At 51.6% G+C, this 14,969-nt stretch overlaps 1 protein-coding gene and 1 long non-coding RNA gene across 2 annotated transcripts; one reads left to right on the forward strand and one right to left on the reverse strand.

The window, feature by feature from the left end:
• Nucleotides 1-1,611: 1,611 nt before the first annotated feature.
• On the forward strand, nucleotides 1,612-5,752 carry LOC311426253. The gene is made up of 2 exons (XR_014686635.1): nucleotides 1,612-1,851; nucleotides 5,356-5,752. It is a non-coding gene; the product is annotated as an uncharacterized lncRNA (long non-coding RNA).
• Nucleotides 5,615-12,988, reverse strand: LOC311426249 (endothelial lipase-like). Its single transcript, XM_084502450.1, has 9 exons — nucleotides 12,641-12,988; nucleotides 11,818-11,997; nucleotides 11,496-11,607; nucleotides 10,196-10,420; nucleotides 9,543-9,785; nucleotides 9,204-9,324; nucleotides 8,456-8,674; nucleotides 7,800-7,892; nucleotides 5,615-7,141 (listed from the first exon to the last, which is right to left on the reverse strand). Exons 1-9 carry the CDS (start codon nucleotides 12,953-12,955, stop codon nucleotides 7,120-7,122), a joined length of 1,530 nt encoding a protein of 509 aa, XP_084358576.1. The 5' UTR covers nucleotides 12,956-12,988; the 3' UTR covers nucleotides 5,615-7,119.
• Between the last annotated feature and the right edge of the window lie 1,981 nt (nucleotides 12,989-14,969).

Below are 14,969 nucleotides of genomic sequence, written 5' to 3' on the forward strand. Positions count from 1 at the left end.
AGGTGAGCGTAGACTTCAGAAGGATTTTATTTTTATCTACAGATCTAGAAATCGGTGCTCAGAGACTAAAATTCCTGTGTATGTAGAAACTCCTGTGCTGAACCTGTGTTTCTTGTCTCTTCAAGAGCGAAAACATCAACCACAAAGTCCATAAAACGTCGAGTCCTGGTGGGAGCGCTTGCAAACATGCTGGAGAACTGGTCTGGGACCTCAGATTTAGGTATGTCATGGTCTCCTCTGCCTTAGGAGACATTGTGTGTGGGACTCAGACGGGCTTGGGTCTTTCTGTGTATCCTAACCTGTGCTTGCACACTGCTGCGTATGGGATTGCCACATGGATAACTGGGGGCACACTTGGCACGTCCTAAGATGTCCCTCGGTAACCTTCCCGCGGCTCTGCAACGCTGTCCTGCGTTTGCTGTGCATCTGCAACACAAATCAAAGAGGGAAACCACAAGCTGGAGATGCAGCCAGCATAAATGTTTGTCTTTCAGCAGATTTTACCCTGGAAAATCACCTTCAACATCGATCATTTCCCACCTCCCGAGCTTCAACAAGCAGCTGGTGTCCAAACCTGGAGCAGTTTCCCCTGTTGTCGAGGCCTGTAGGTGAGAATGAGGTTATCAGAGGGGAGGAATTTGTGGGCTCAAGGCCCAAATAAATTGGGTAGGCTTCACGCATCCTGTAGGAACAGAGACAAGCGACCTCAGAGTCTGGTTTCGGCAGCTTTGCTGAGGGGTTTGGAGCATATTTGGTATGTCTGGGGCCAGACTGTGACCTTAAGGTTGTCCTCAAGTATCGTTGTTGATGACCAACCTTGGATCTACTTCTGCTGTTACAACCAGAGCCCCTTCTTGTGGTCAGCCAGCCAGTCAAAATATTCCAGCTGCGATTGCTTCAGCGTAATCTCCAGGGACTCTGGAGAGTCACCAGGAGTCCAGAAACCAGGAGGGGAGATGCCTGGCCTGCATTTTGCAATGGGTCAGCCCTAATTGCAGTGCCCGGGGAGGCCATCTGCAGCCTAACAGGCACTGGGAGCTTTTCCTTGGCTTCTGCGACCTCCCACAGACCTTACTGCTGTGGGGTGGAGGACCCATCCCGAGCACGATTCACCCTATCAGCTCCTAAAACCTGCAATCCCATCCTAAAAACTCCTTTTCCCAAAAAAAAAAGCAGGATGGAAAAGCTGCATTAATACGTGCCCAAGCCCTGTCTGCATCCTTTGTTTCTCGAAGCTTTGGGATGGGATATTAGGGGCAGAGCAGTCAGGGCAACCTGGCACAAACAGCATCCAGGCTTGTTGGAGCGACAAAACGCCGCTCAAGCTGCTTAGGGAGGTGGAATTAGAAAAACAGATTTCACTTTTCTTTCTTTCTTTTTTTTTTTTTTTCTTAATAAAGCTTTCCTATGAAAGTCGAAAGCTGATTCAGCAAAACCGGGGGGGGAAACAACGCAGCAGGAATTTGAGCAACAGTTTCTGTTTGTCAGCCAGGGCCTCGGACAATGCCCATCTTTGTTCAGATGATGCGGGAATGAAATCATAAATAAAAAGGGCTGCTGAATGGAGCTGACATGCCGTGCCTCCTGGAAGATCCTGAATCAAGAAGGGATAAAGCAGCCTCGGTTTACAAACAAGCAGGCTTGCTCGTGTGCCCGTTATCTCGAGGTGTAAATCAGCCCCTGTTCACCCCTGACGCTGAGCAGATCTTGAAATTCGCCCCTGCAGGTTTGGAGCTGGTGCATTCGGGAGCCGCAGGTTGCTTTATCCTGGCTGGAAAACCCAATGGCTGGAGTGAGCAGGGAGCACGGCTCCGCTGTCGCTTCAAAGTCCCAAATTTACCTTAAATTCAGGTAAGGATCCGGTCACCTGTCGGTGACAGCTTAGGAGCACGGGAAACACGTATAAAATATTGAGGATGGAGCCCATAAAAGGCTTTTATGGGCTCCTCAGCAAGGAGGGGACTGATATTCAGCAGGCCTGATATTCAGTCTCCTCCAGCAGGGAGCAGAGGGTGGCCTGACCCCAGAGCAAGCTGCACTCGGGCGCTGTTTAACGACAAACCTTATAAATCAGGCCAAACCTCAGAAAAACACTTCCCTGACCTTGGCTCTGGAGATGTAGGGACACGGGAGCCTGTGTACACGCTGTCCTAAAGCAGTGTCATCGACCAGCTTGTCCCAGGTGTTACTGGGGCCATGTGTAGGATTTTTTTTTTGGGGTCGTTGAGGGTCTTTTTCAACCAAAATGATTTTACGATTCTGCTCTGGGCTGGGAACAACTCATCCTCAGGTGCTTCGAAGCTCGGGGGCTCTTCTACACCTGGCAGCTCCTCTGCTAAGGAGGGGGAGAGGACTCAGGATCTTCCCCCCACAGGGAAGTCCCGGGGAGGAGCAGTGGGATCAGCAACGCTGAGACTCATCCAGAAGGGACCCGAACCCTCTCCTCCCCCAGATGCCTGGCAGCAGGAGGAGCAGCTGCAGGAACGCAGATGTAGGATGCCTCTCCAGATAAGAGGAGTTGAATTATGCAGAATTAACCGAAATAGTTGCCGTTTTATAGTTGGTTTTTTTTTTTTTTTAGCAACTAATGACAAACAGCAGAGCTCGGCTTTGGCTCCGGTTGTCCGTACAGGATGGGATGCGAATTAACATAATCTTCATTAAAATATTTTGGAAGGGCGCTCTTTTGGTCTAAGTGGAAGAGTGGGAAAAAAAAAATAAATCAGGGTTCTTTCTTTCTCCTGTCCCAGTTATTTCCAGTATTTGCAATCGTTATCTTAAGGAGATGCTGTCAATTTAAGTATCACAAACATTTGATTTCCCCCCACGTGCAAACTTATTAACTTGTGATGGGGCTAGAAGGAAATAGGTAAGTACATTTCTATTTTCTTCCTTGCTCATCTGACAGCATTTCACTTATATCGTGAGGCTCCTTGCTTCTCCCACGTAGCTGGCAAGTTTTTCCCCGCTCGTTTCTCGTGGTCTTCCAGCGGGGAAAAGGAAAACAGCTCCGAGGGGCACTAAAATCCCGCAAGAGCAGCAAAAGCTCTCCGACGAAACTCAAAAACCGTCTTTTGGCTCCGTTTTGAGGAGATACACGAGATACGAAGTTCCTCGCGTCCTGGTAAGTAGCTGTTGGACAGGATGCAAGATTTGTAGGTCAGCGCTTTGATGTTGTTCCTGGAGCTGGCTGGGAGGCACCGTGCGGCTTGGACCTCGGACAGGAATTAAGGCCGGTTGCTGAGGATGCCGGGAAGAAGAAACAGGAAAAAAATAGAGAGATGATGATTAATTTTGTTCGAAACTTGCACCTTTTGAAAGCCCAGCCGTGGGACTCGTGCGTGTCCCTTCGAGCAGTGCCCGGGTGGGTGGACTTGAGCAGAAGAGGCTCGTCGGGCTTCGTGAGATGAGGAATTGGCCACGAATGAATGCTCAACGAGGAGGAGGAAAAGCAGGGGAAAAGATGGAAAACCTTAATGGATGAAATCATTAAAGTGAGCACGTGCAACGTGTAAATGAATCAATTCTTGTCTGAGTTGAGTTGTGGTGCCATAATCACCATCAGATCCCTTCTCTACCCTTTAATTTTCAGTTTCTTTTACCTCCTGGCATCTTATATGGGAATAGGGGTGCAGACCCTATTAGGCCAGGCTGAATGAGCAGAAGGAAGCTTCAATAAGCGAAAAACCCAGCCCTTCAAGTGTTTTTCTGTGCCTAAAAACTGCTTGCTCGTGATACAGGCTTGTTCCTTTGGGACTTTTCCGACATGGATTCACGTTCCTTGACAATAAGGTCAACGCTGATAAACCCTATTTAAGGAAACCCAACTTTTCTGCATAACCTTACTCATCTGGAAGCCGGCCAGGTCGATGGCTCTGAAATTCAGAGGGAAATTTGAAGGGTTATTACCCAGCTGACGCTTCGGGATCCGTGGCTGGAAATTCCCTGCGCTGCGCTGGGTGAATAATGCTCAATCCATCCTTCCGTGGGGGGTTTCTTAATTAAGAAATTTTTTATTGTAATTAAGATTTTTTGGGTTGCTCAAAAAACTGATGGATCTGTGGGGTGAGGATCTCCTTCTCAATAAAATCTGCAGATTTTATGGCAGAGGAGGATTGTTTTGGTGTGGCTCCAGCTAAGCTCGAGTGGCCTTTCTCTCGGGAATTTGCTCGGATTCATCTGTTTTCAGCCCAAAACAGGATAGGGGAAGAGGTATGGAAAGGAGCAAAGAATCAACCAGATTTGCCTGAAGGTTTCGTCTAAATCTTACATCATTATTTTGTCTGAACTGCTTTGCAACCATTAGGACAGCTGGCTAAGGAGAAGTGAAACTAAGGATAAAAATCCATACTTTATTTATCCCTTTCCCTTGTTTTTCGCCCTTATTACGAGTCAAATCAGAAGGAAGAGGTTTCAAATGCCTGCGCTCGGGCTGGGAAGTCAATGAGCTGTGTAATTTATGTCGGAATGCCAGCAGCCAAGCAGGCATAAAATTACAACTCGTTATTATTGCTGTCGGAGGAGCGAGGGCTTGGGTTTTTTTTGGGTCGTTACAGCCAAGTTTGGGTGAGGTTGTCCCGGGGAAGCTTTACCTGGTGCTGTGGGGCTGCCTGGTTATCTCGGGAGGGGAAGCCAGCAAAGAACGTGCTGTTCTTGTTCCCGAAAACGCTGCCAGGTCTTTCCCTTCCCCAGCACAGCCCTTGCATTGAATTTATTCTATCCCAACTCTTGCAGCTCGGAAACCGCCTGCGGGATGCAGCCGGAGCCTCCTGAGCCGCGTTACGCAGGGAAATGGTGGAGAAGCAACCCGCAGGCGGGTTTTTTTTGTTCAACCCGCCTTAAAAAGCCGCGATGCTGGGGTGTTTCTGGGGGAATAGTGCCCGATGGAGGCTGCTCGCTGGAGCTGGGGTGGCGTGGAGGGACGGGGAAGGTTGTAAAGCATTCCCCGTGCGGGGCGCCTTGTTCCTCCGGAGACGCAGGCTGACCTTCGGGGGAACCCAGCTGAATGGAGGGGCCGTGACAAAGCAATCCCAAAAAGAAAACCAGGGGGAGGGGGACGCTACGTCGAGCACAGACCCCAGCCTCAGCCCTGCTTGTCATATGGGGCCACCCCAAATTTATTAGAGCTCAGGAATAGGGCCTGCCTCTTTATTTCTTCATTATTTTTTGATTTAATTAGGGCACAGCGGACCTTGTAATTGGGGAAACTTGTCTGACCCAGCCGGGAGAGCATCACCTGCGGTCCCTAACTCCTGGAGGAAGGGCTTGCAGCCCCTGCTTTACTTCTAGGAAAAGGTTAACCGAGTAATTTCATGTAAATCTCCCACAGCTCGGGGCTCTTTGCTTTGTTTGCAGAGTCCTGCTGCTGCTGGATTGGAGCCACCAGGATGGGGTGGCCGCTGCTGGTGGGAGCAACGCTGGGAAAATGGAGTTTGTGCTCCTTTTTCTTTCATGTCCTCCTCGACAGGCTCACCAGCAAGGTCAGGTAATGATTGAACAAGGGCAGCTGTAGACCGCGTCCACCTGGCTGCTGGCCTCTGGGACTTGCTGGAGGCAAGAGACACAAAATGCAGCCCTGAGGAAAGCCTGGGATCGATTAAGAGCGAGACTTCCATGGTTTTTACAAAGCTCTTTATTTGTTTTTTGTCTTAAGGCTTATAAAAAGTGTTACTCCGAACCAAAAATCTTTCAGTTTTTACATATGTACAGCACGAGAAATAAATAAGGTTCTGAAGTCGTACAAAAACCACAATATACAAACAGGGCTTTGAAGCCACTCTGAGGATGGCGTGGTGACAAGCCTCAGCTACTTACCAAAAGCTTCGCTTATTGAAGCCTTTGCTTAAAACCATGGGAAAAAAAAAAAGATCTCCAAATGCGCTTGCTTTGGTTGGATTGAAGCTCTACAACAAAAAAAACGGAGAGCTGCAGGCCTCAAAGGGCTTGCTCGGTCTTCAGAACTCAGTGCACCATGTGGCAACACCCTTTTCAGACTGTCTTTCTGCAGGCCGATCGTTCAGGAGTTGTTAGGCCGAGTCTCCTGCCGAAAATTAAGAGCAATAAATAAATAGTTCGCCCCGGACAGGGTCGACTCTGCTGTGGGCTGTCCGACTCAGAGCAAAGCCCAGCTCATCTGGCACCAGGGAAATCCAAGCAGGGCGTTGGGGCAGTGAAGGCAGGCTGTTGTCTGTTTGGCTCAGTTAAGTGCTTCGCCTAAAAATCAGGTCTGAATTCTGAAAGGAGGTCTTAATTACACGCCGGGACTAGAGCAGCAACGGAGCAGGGGCCAACGGGGTCTCAGTAGTCACGAGGAGTGGTGCCGAGCTCTCCTGAGAGGGTTCAGTTCGTTACCTTCCTCCTCTGCTGCATTTGGTGGCAGGGCAGCTGCCTCTTGCGAGGGGATTAACACCTCAAAGCCTTGCTGGGGAGCAGCTGCCAGCACCACCAGCTGCCCTCAGCCCTGCAGCCAGGGCTAAATACGAGGAGGGGGGGGACGGAGCGCTGCCTTCAGACGAGGCGACAGGCACAGATCTCACCATCGGCCAGACACAGGACGGATTTTCAAGGCACGGGACGAGGTGAAGTGGCGTTGTGCTGATTCCCACCCCTCCCCTAAAGAGCTCCACACCCCTACAGAGCTCCCCGTGCTCGGTGGGTGCAGGTCTCACCTTCCCCCAGCCCCCAGCGCTATAGGATTTGCAGCAACGCCTTCGCTAGACGCTCATTTGTTCTTGGCAGCTCTGTTACCAGCAGCCTGCTGAGCAGCTAGCACAATTATCTTCTCAGCTCCCCCGGCAGGCAGACCAGAAGATCATTGCTGAGGTTTTAAGATCTCATCTGTAGCTCTGGTTAGTGGGAGCAGGCAGGAAACGCAGCGTCTAACAGGTCAAGGTAAGGCTAAATGCATAAGCCAGGCTCCCCAGGGAAGGGAGGACGTAGTTCTAGTTATTCTAGGTCCATCAATGTCTCCTCGGTTTCTTCCACCTGATTCAAGAGGTTTTGTCTTGAAAAAGACATTTGCTTTAAGTGCTACCAAGCCAGGTTTTTGCCAGAGCATCTTCCCACTTCTGTGGTCCTCGTGCATCCTGGTCACTCCGTGGTTATTCTTCAGGAAAGTCTTCAGAGCGAGTTTGAGACAGGCCTGGGAAAAGCAACAAGAGGGGAAAAAATTAAAGAGAAATAGCAGAGAATTCCTGAGAAATTGCGGGACACGGAGAACAGGTTTAAATGGAGGGTTGGTATTTGAGTTTGTCAGAAATAATCAAGAAATCCCTCTGCCCAGTAGCTATTCAGTGGGAACCTGAAGCCATCACGCACTCAAGAAGGTCGCAAACAAATTTTACAGGTCTTGACTCCAGGCTCTGCCTGTTCAGAGCCACTTGGGGTGGCCAAATCTTTCCAGGCTTGTGGCAGAGCAGCGAGTTCTCACGCAGGGTTTCCATTCACCGAATTGTTTGCTACCGTACACACAAACAGCCTGCTGGCTTCTGCCAGGCCTGGAGTGGTGCCAGCTCGTGTTTCTCAGCTGACTTGTGCAAAGCAAGATTAGCAGAGCTGGAGATGAAGCAGGAGGAGCCACTAGTGCAGCCCAAACAGAAGCAAGAGGTTTCTCTGCAGCTCGAGGTCTTCCATCAGGCTGAGGTGATGTTTGGGACGCTCCCCTCCACCCCTAACTTTCCTCTCCTCTGTTTTATAGGATAGTAGCAGTTATTTTACAGGGTAGCAGCATTTAATAGGTGCACCCAATTAGCTCTCCACTACTACTGCAAGGATCTTGGTGGATAGCTGCTTTTCCCTACCTTTTTTTCCAGTCGTCTGCGCACTTGACGAACCAGAGCTCTTTGCCAGGAGATATGCGGGTCAGCTGCGAGTCCTCTACACAGAAAGCAAACCTAGGAGGAAGAATCAGAAGTCAAGAGAAGGAACCTGTCGTCTCCGTGGTCAAAAACCAAGATGTAAATACGGATTGCAGGGAATTCTAGGGCAAGTTGTTTGGTTTGACATCTCTCTGGACCATCTTGATGCATCAGTACCTCCTCAAACGGAGGAGGCGATGTTTCCTTTCCGACTTTCAGATTCCACTTCATGGAATGGAAATGGAAAATGGAATGGAAAATACTACCCAAAGGATTCTTTAGGTATTATTTTAATCGCCTTGAAGTAGGCCAACTCAGTCCCCAAAGGCAGGGGAGACTGTTACAGGGTCGAAATAAAGGAAAAGAACATCTCAGAGCTGATCTGCAGTGACTTAAAATCTGGTTTGTGGCCTCATGCTGGCCAGCAACCCACTCCCCTCGTACCACGAAGGTGCATGAGGTGATAACAAGGAAGATGAGGCGTTCAGACTACCAGGTAAGTTCAAAAACACTCTTTTTTTTGCTGCTAGATTCTGAAAAATCGCCCCTTTTGATTGACGTTTCGAGCTAGGTGTGTGAGGCTGCCTGTTTGCTCCTACCTCTGCTGCGTCTCCCCCGATTTCACGCGTATCCGCCTGATGTGCAGTTCCTGGGCAGCCTTGGCAGGCCGGTACCAGTAACTCTTCAGCTCCTTCCACAGATCGTACCAGGACTGCGACGTGCCCTCCCAGGTGAGCTTGATTTTTAACAGCTCCCCCATGTCCTCTTCAGTATAGACCAGGAAGGTGTTGGTAGCATTGAGGCCGATTTGATCGAGCCTGGAATTAAAGCAGAGAGTCAACATTTCTCCCTTATGGAAGCAGGCCAGATGCTTATTCATCCCCTTGCAAGAGGTTAAACAGAGCCTCTGCAGCTTATCAGCTGCTCCACAGTCACCTGCCCCCGGTTAATTGCTGATTGCACTGCAGAAAGGGAGCTTGGGTGGCTGGTTCAGTCCAACGCATCACAAATTCGGCTGCTCAGCCAGCTTTCCATAGCTGAAGGGTGGATTTCACACCTTGGCTCTTCTGGGAGAGGCTAAAGGAGGTCAACAACACCTCCAGAGATCTAAATGCTCTCAGACTACCCAGATGGTGGAAGGAGAAAGCAAAATGCTTCACCAACAAGCCCCAAAGGCCAATACATAGAGCACTGGGCACAATTTACTTCATCAGCAATCAAGTTCCCAGCTGAAAAGCTCCTGAATGGTGAAGTGGGGCTGCTGGGTACAGCTGCAGTGCTGGGGTTAGCAGAGGAAAAAAAAAAAAAGCCACCTTGCCCAGCCCCTGGTTAGATCAGCTTACTTACATCTCCAAGGAGAGGGGCTCGGAGTCCCCGTTGGTGCCATGCAGGGTGACAGAGAAAGTGGGGTCAGCCTCTGCCGAGCCTTTGTAGCTGAAGACGTGCATTTTCATCTGGTAATGGTAGACTGGAGGGAAACAAGAAGAGCACACATTGAGCCAGCTGTGTGAGCTGAAAATACCGCTCAGAATTACTCTGTGAAGTAGCGTTGGCTGGCAAAAGCTAAACCCTTTCCTTATTTTTTTTAAAAGAGCAAAACCAAATCAACCTACGGGATTTCAGGTGCACCCCGCGCTTCCCCTCCTAGAAGTCAGCCTTGGCTCTTTCAAGAGAGAGGCAGCCTACCTTTGAAGGGCATGTCAGCTCTTGTTTTTAAGTACATCTTGCTGTTCCTTTTGTTCCGCGTTCTCCTGGCGTTGTAGCCGATGCCGCTGCAGCGGTTCTTCCGGCAGCTCAGGCAGATTCCCTTCTTGAAGCGACTGGAATCAGTACATTGAAACGCGAAGCTTTGTTTATCTTGGTTCACGAGGGAGTCCACAAACAGGTGCACAGACCGCTCGTGCTCACATTTAACCACTTCACCAAGTGCTAGAGGAGCAGAGCGGCAAGGGATACATTTTGTTTAAGTACTTGTCACCCCAGCAGCTGGTAAAGACACAGCGAGCAACAGCTTTTTCAGCTGAACGAGGCCAAACTGGACTTTTTTTTTGTTGGAAGAGCAGCAATTCGAGAGGTTAGTGCTAGATTCCTGAAGAGGATGGGTCGCTTAGGGCTTTATAGGGGATTCCAGAGGCAGCACGGGACAGCCACAGGTTATGATGAGGTGTTAGTAAGTGTTATTCGGAGCTAAAAGCAAGTCTAGTTTCCAAGGGTACAGACAGTTTAGGAGGGGAAAAAAGTCATTTCCTCTGCTCTTGTAAAAATCAACTCATCCCCCAGCATCAGCCCAAGTCTATTTGTCAGCAGCCTAGAGGTTAAATAAGTGATGAGGAACTTACTCCCGTAGGCAATCGCTCCCAAGACATCGCTTAATCCACAGCCGGGCTGGAAGTCTCCCCCGTTGGGGTAGATGTCAACGTGGCCTACGGGCATCTGGATCCCAATGCTAACCCCCAGCGTCTCCCTCGTGTAGGTGTGCAGGACGTCCACGAAGCTGGCATCGTCAGGGGAGAGGCGCTTGCTGGGGTCCACTCCTTCAAACATGGGGCCGGCTGGATCCAAGCCTGGCGTAGCAGGTAAGAAATTGGGTTATTTCACACGGAATCAGCAAGAATTTGATGCCAGGAGCCCTCCCGGCCAGGTGCTGCACAGCCAGACCCTGCCCCGTTGCAGATACTGCTCCCCAGGAGCCCTTCACCATGGGTTCACAAAGAAACAGATGAAGATACCCCATAAAACTCTTGGGGCGACACCATCCAGGCTGCTCCATTTCCAGCAATTACATCCAACAGGCAACCTGGAGCCATCAATCCGTGCCAGGTCAGTGACAAAAACGCTTCAGAGGTGGCAGAAGACTGCAGACCAGAAGAGGTCTAGCACCCCACAGGGACTGCTGGCAGCCAAAGCTGCCTTGGCTTCCATTTAGCTTATTTTCAGCCTGGCCATATGGAGGGACTAATAGGGGTTTTAAGCAGCAGCCAGGTCATTTTTACATCTGAGATCCCATCAGGGCTTTGAGTCTGTTACCTCTGAGCCTCGCTCACAGCCTTAAATTGGGGAACAGCTCAGGTGCTTAACTTGTTTGGTGCTTTTCCTGCTTTACCCATAGATTTATTTTTTTTTATTAGGCTGAGGAACTCACTGCCAATGTCAGATTTAAACCCTTAAAGCTCTCTTCTATCACATCCTAAGTTATTACACACTGAAATCTGTTTCTCTGAAGTACAAAGCATCCTGTCCAAGATCCTGTCAGAATGTGGAGTTGATTTCTTTTTGACCAAGCATCTCATGGGACAAACTGGACCCAGGGGAGCTCACCCTCATTAGTTTGAGCTACGATTACAGAATCAGTAACACTCACAGGCTTTGGATTTTGAGTCCACATTTGAGTTCAGAAGCGTTCGAGATCAATGGATCCTCAGATTTTTCACCGACACCCCCCACACTTCGATTTTTGCAGCTCAAAATTAAAACGGTTTCATGTGGAAAGAGAGCCGTGCCCCACACCGCAGCCACAGGTAGGAAGCTTGTCATTTCTGACCACACCAGCCCGAAACATCACAGCAAAACGAGACGAGGCTTTTCGGGGAAGCTTGCTGCCCCTGTTAGAGGTGAGAGGCTGCTTACAGAGCCACTTGCCTGTAATTCTGCCGATCGTCCCATGGACGTGGTTGCCAGCGAAGCCAGCGACGTGGGCGCCCAGGCTGTACCCGATCAGGTGGACGTTCTCAAGCTTAAAAAGAGGATTTTCCTGAAAAGGAAAAAGAAATAATCCGAGCTGACCCAAGCAGCATCTCCCAGGTAAGCACTGCAGCGAGGCGTTGCTCCACTATGCCTCGGGGTCGGGATTACACCAGCTCCTTCCCTTGCTCGTGAGCATCGGGGCTGGCGTAAACTCGGCTCCCTTGTGCAAGAATCGCTCGTGGAAGGTTGCCACAGCCCCCGTTCCCTCTCACCCTACCTGTAACCAGTCGAGGAGCCGGGCTATGCTTCTCCCCACCACCTGCGTGTTGTTCACCGCGTCCGTGTAGAGCTGGTGGGCCAGCGAGAGCCAGTCCACCACCACCACGTTGGCCTCCTTCTCCCGCTCCTGCAGGGCGGCCACCAGGCTGCCCAGCCACGTCTCGAACATGCCGCTCATCTGGGGGAGAGAGCGGGGTCAGAAGCTGGATTTTAGGGCCCCCATTAAGCATTCTGGGAAGTTTTCATCTAGGATATGCGTCCTGCCCTGATATAGGCTTCTCTGCAAACCCCATTACAGCATGCTTATGGGGTAGGACAGCCAGGTTTTGACAGATCCTGGCTGTAATTAGCCACCCTGCCTCTTAGGGTGGCCACCTTATCGCTCGTTCCTCAACAATTTGAGGAAACCTGATGGTTTGCAACATAATTTTTCAGTCCTGGAACTGAAGAGTCCCCAAGCAGCCCAGAAAAGGCAGAAAGGGAAAGCTTGGCAGGCTTCATCTGCCCTCTGCTGCTTCATTGAGGAGAGCAAATAAGGGATACGGAGCTACACGTGTCCCAACTACCACCTTTATGGGGTTAGTCCCATTTTAAGGGGATCAAAGCAGAAAAAGCACTGAATTGTGCTCACCCCATGAGGCACAGAGCCATATGGCACAGGTGCATTTGGAGATTTGGGGACTCCTTAAGCAACCCCTACCCCACGGTACGGGACTCCTGAGGGGTGGCAGCACCCGGTAGGGTGGCAGCTGTCCATAGGGTCACATCCCCTTGTCCCCCCTCACCCCCTGGCCCTATATAGGGTCCCCTTTAGGGCTCACCGTCCAGCCGTGGATGATGAAGAAGCTCTTGGCGGTGGCGTTGAAGCCGCACTCCTGCAGGCTCCCCTCCCGCCCCAGGGCCAGCGGGCAGCCTTCGGCCTCGGAGGCCGAGTGGAGGCTGAACCTCACCCGTGGCGACAGAGGGGTCGGCGATACTGTCGGCGATACTGTCGGCGACATGGGTGGCGATAGGGGCGACCCCCTCCCTCCTCGTCCTCCCCCGTCCCCGCCTCGGCCCCTGTGGGGTCCCCCCTCAGCAGTGAGGCCGGTGCTGAGGAGGAGGAAGGTGAGGAAGAGGAGGAGGAGGCTGCTCATGGCCGAGGCGGGGGGTCGAGGCTGTGGGGTTGAGGCAGGGGCCGGCCGGGAGCCGCTCTTATAAGAGGCCGCCTGTGGGGCGGCGCTGGGGGCCGCCCTTTAAGGGGCCGGTCCCATAGGGCACCCCCCTCCCCTCCCTTCCCAGTGACGTTTATGGGGTGGGAGGGGGCTCGGGGACACCTATAGGGACACCTATAGGGATAGGGACACCTATAGGGGGGTGATGCCTATAGGGGGGTGACGCTTATAGGGCCGCGGAGGTGGAGAGGGAGTGAGGGGCGCCCATGGGACACGCGTGGGGTGGGCTGGGGGGCGACCGGGGACCTGCTTTGGGATAAGAACCACACACCTCTTTTTTTCCCCTTCTTTTTTCCCTGTTTTCCTCCTTTTGCCCCCATTTTCCCTCCTTCTTCCCTCCCTTTTCCTCTTTTTTCCCCCCTTTTTCCCCTGTTTTCCTCCTTCTTCCCTCCCTTTTCCTCTTTTTTCCCCCTTCTTCCCTCCCTTTTCCCTCCTTTTCCCCCTCCTTTCCCCCTTTTTCCCCTCTTTTCCCTCCTTTCCCCTCTTTTTCCCTCTCTTTCCTCCCTTTTTCCCTTATTTTCCCCCTATTTTCCCCCCTTCCCTCCCTTTTCCCCCCTTTTTCCCCCTTTTTCCCTCCTTTTTCCCCTCCTTCCCCCATTTTTCCCCTCCTTTCCCCCCTTTTCCAACTCCTTTTCTCCTTTTTCCTGCTCCTTTCCACCTTTTTCCCCTCTTTCCCCCCTTTTCCCCCTCCTTTCCCCCCTTTTCCCCCTCCTTTCCCCCCTTTTCCCCCTCCTTTCCCCCCTTTTCCCCCTCCTTTCCCCCCTTTTCCCCCTCCTTTCCCCCCTTTTCCCCCTCCTTTTCCCCCTTTTCCCCCTCCTTTTCCCCCTTTTCCCCCTCCTTTTCCCCCTTTTCCCCCTCCTTTCCCCCCTTTTCCCCCTCCTTTTCTCCTTTTTCCTGCTCCTTTCCCCCTTTTTCCCCTCTTTCCCCCCTTTTTCCCCTCCTTTCCCCCAAAAGATGCTCAATCCAAAGCTCGAGCCGGCCATTTTAGGCCATTTATATGCATTATTAATCCCACCCTGGACACCTTTATTCTGCGGGCATGAAAACGGGGCGAGAGCGGGTCTCATATCTTCATTTCACACCCATCCTTCACGCTGCTGACCCTAAAGCTCTGACCCTACAGCTCCGGCCCTACACCCTTTGAAGCACAGCCCCTCGACGAGGGCCCTCGAAGCGGCGCGAGGCTCCGTAGGCCTCTCTGGCTCTGCTTGCTCCCCGCTAATCTCCACCGGGTTATGAAACCACCTCACATGCTCCCACAGCGTCACCCATATCCCCGGGGACCTCTCTGTGTCCCCTCACATCCTTCCGAACCCATTTCTTACACCACAGCCTCCGGATCCCTGGCCCCAAAGGACCGGAGGGAAAATAAAAACGCTTCAGCTGCCTCTCCGGTCACCGTCTTGACTCCAAATGGTCCCTTTGGTTGTAGTTTTACTCAACCACCGAGCCCCCGGCGCGTAATCCCGAGCTGAATGCCTTTGATTGTGAGGGAATATTTACAGCTCAGCCTGCCAGCGGCCCTACAAAGCCGCCCCGGGCCTCCTGTCCCACATTAAATCCCCTGGCATCTGGGCCTGGGGGGTCTTAGCGAGCACGTGCTCTCCTGGCCGAGCTGTTTGGGCGGCCACGGTGGGCCTGGAGGGGTAAATCCCCGCATTCCTGCCGAACCCTAATTCCTCTCGGCGTTGGGAACGGGATGGTTCGTACCTGCCTCCGGCCATCTCCAACAGGGGGAGGTTGCCAGAAGGCTTTGATCCCAAATTGGCCGCCCTCTCCCTCCCCGGCAGGTCCCCATCGTCAAGGACAAACTCTTCCCGCTCCCTTTGTGTTCTCCCAGATGTGCTTGAGCAACGTGATGTGGTTTCTTTGATGACTTTTATCTCTTTTTCTCTCTTTTTTTTTCTCTTTTTCTCTCTTTTTCTCTCTTCTCCAT

Source organism: Aythya ferina (genome assembly GCF_964211825.1).
Source record: "Aythya ferina genome assembly, chromosome: W".
Classification (NCBI taxonomy): Eukaryota; Metazoa; Chordata; class Aves; order Anseriformes; family Anatidae; genus Aythya; species Aythya ferina.

What these genes read in the sequence shown, in the direction of transcription:
- LOC311426249 (XM_084502450.1), bottom strand. Translation starts at nt 12,955, where the DNA reads ATGAGCAGCCTCCTCCTCCTCTTCCTCACCTTCCTCCTCCTCAGCACC. An exon ending in GGCTCCTCGACTGGTTACAG is followed by an intron (nt 11,608 to 11,817) that starts GTAGGGTGAGAG and finishes TTTCCTTTTCAG; the next exon opens with GAAAATCCTCTTTTTAAGCT. An exon ending in GGGAGCGATTGCCTACGGGA is followed by an intron (nt 9,786 to 10,195) that starts GTAAGTTCCTCA and finishes CTGCTCCTCTAG; the next exon opens with CACTTGGTGAAGTGGTTAAA.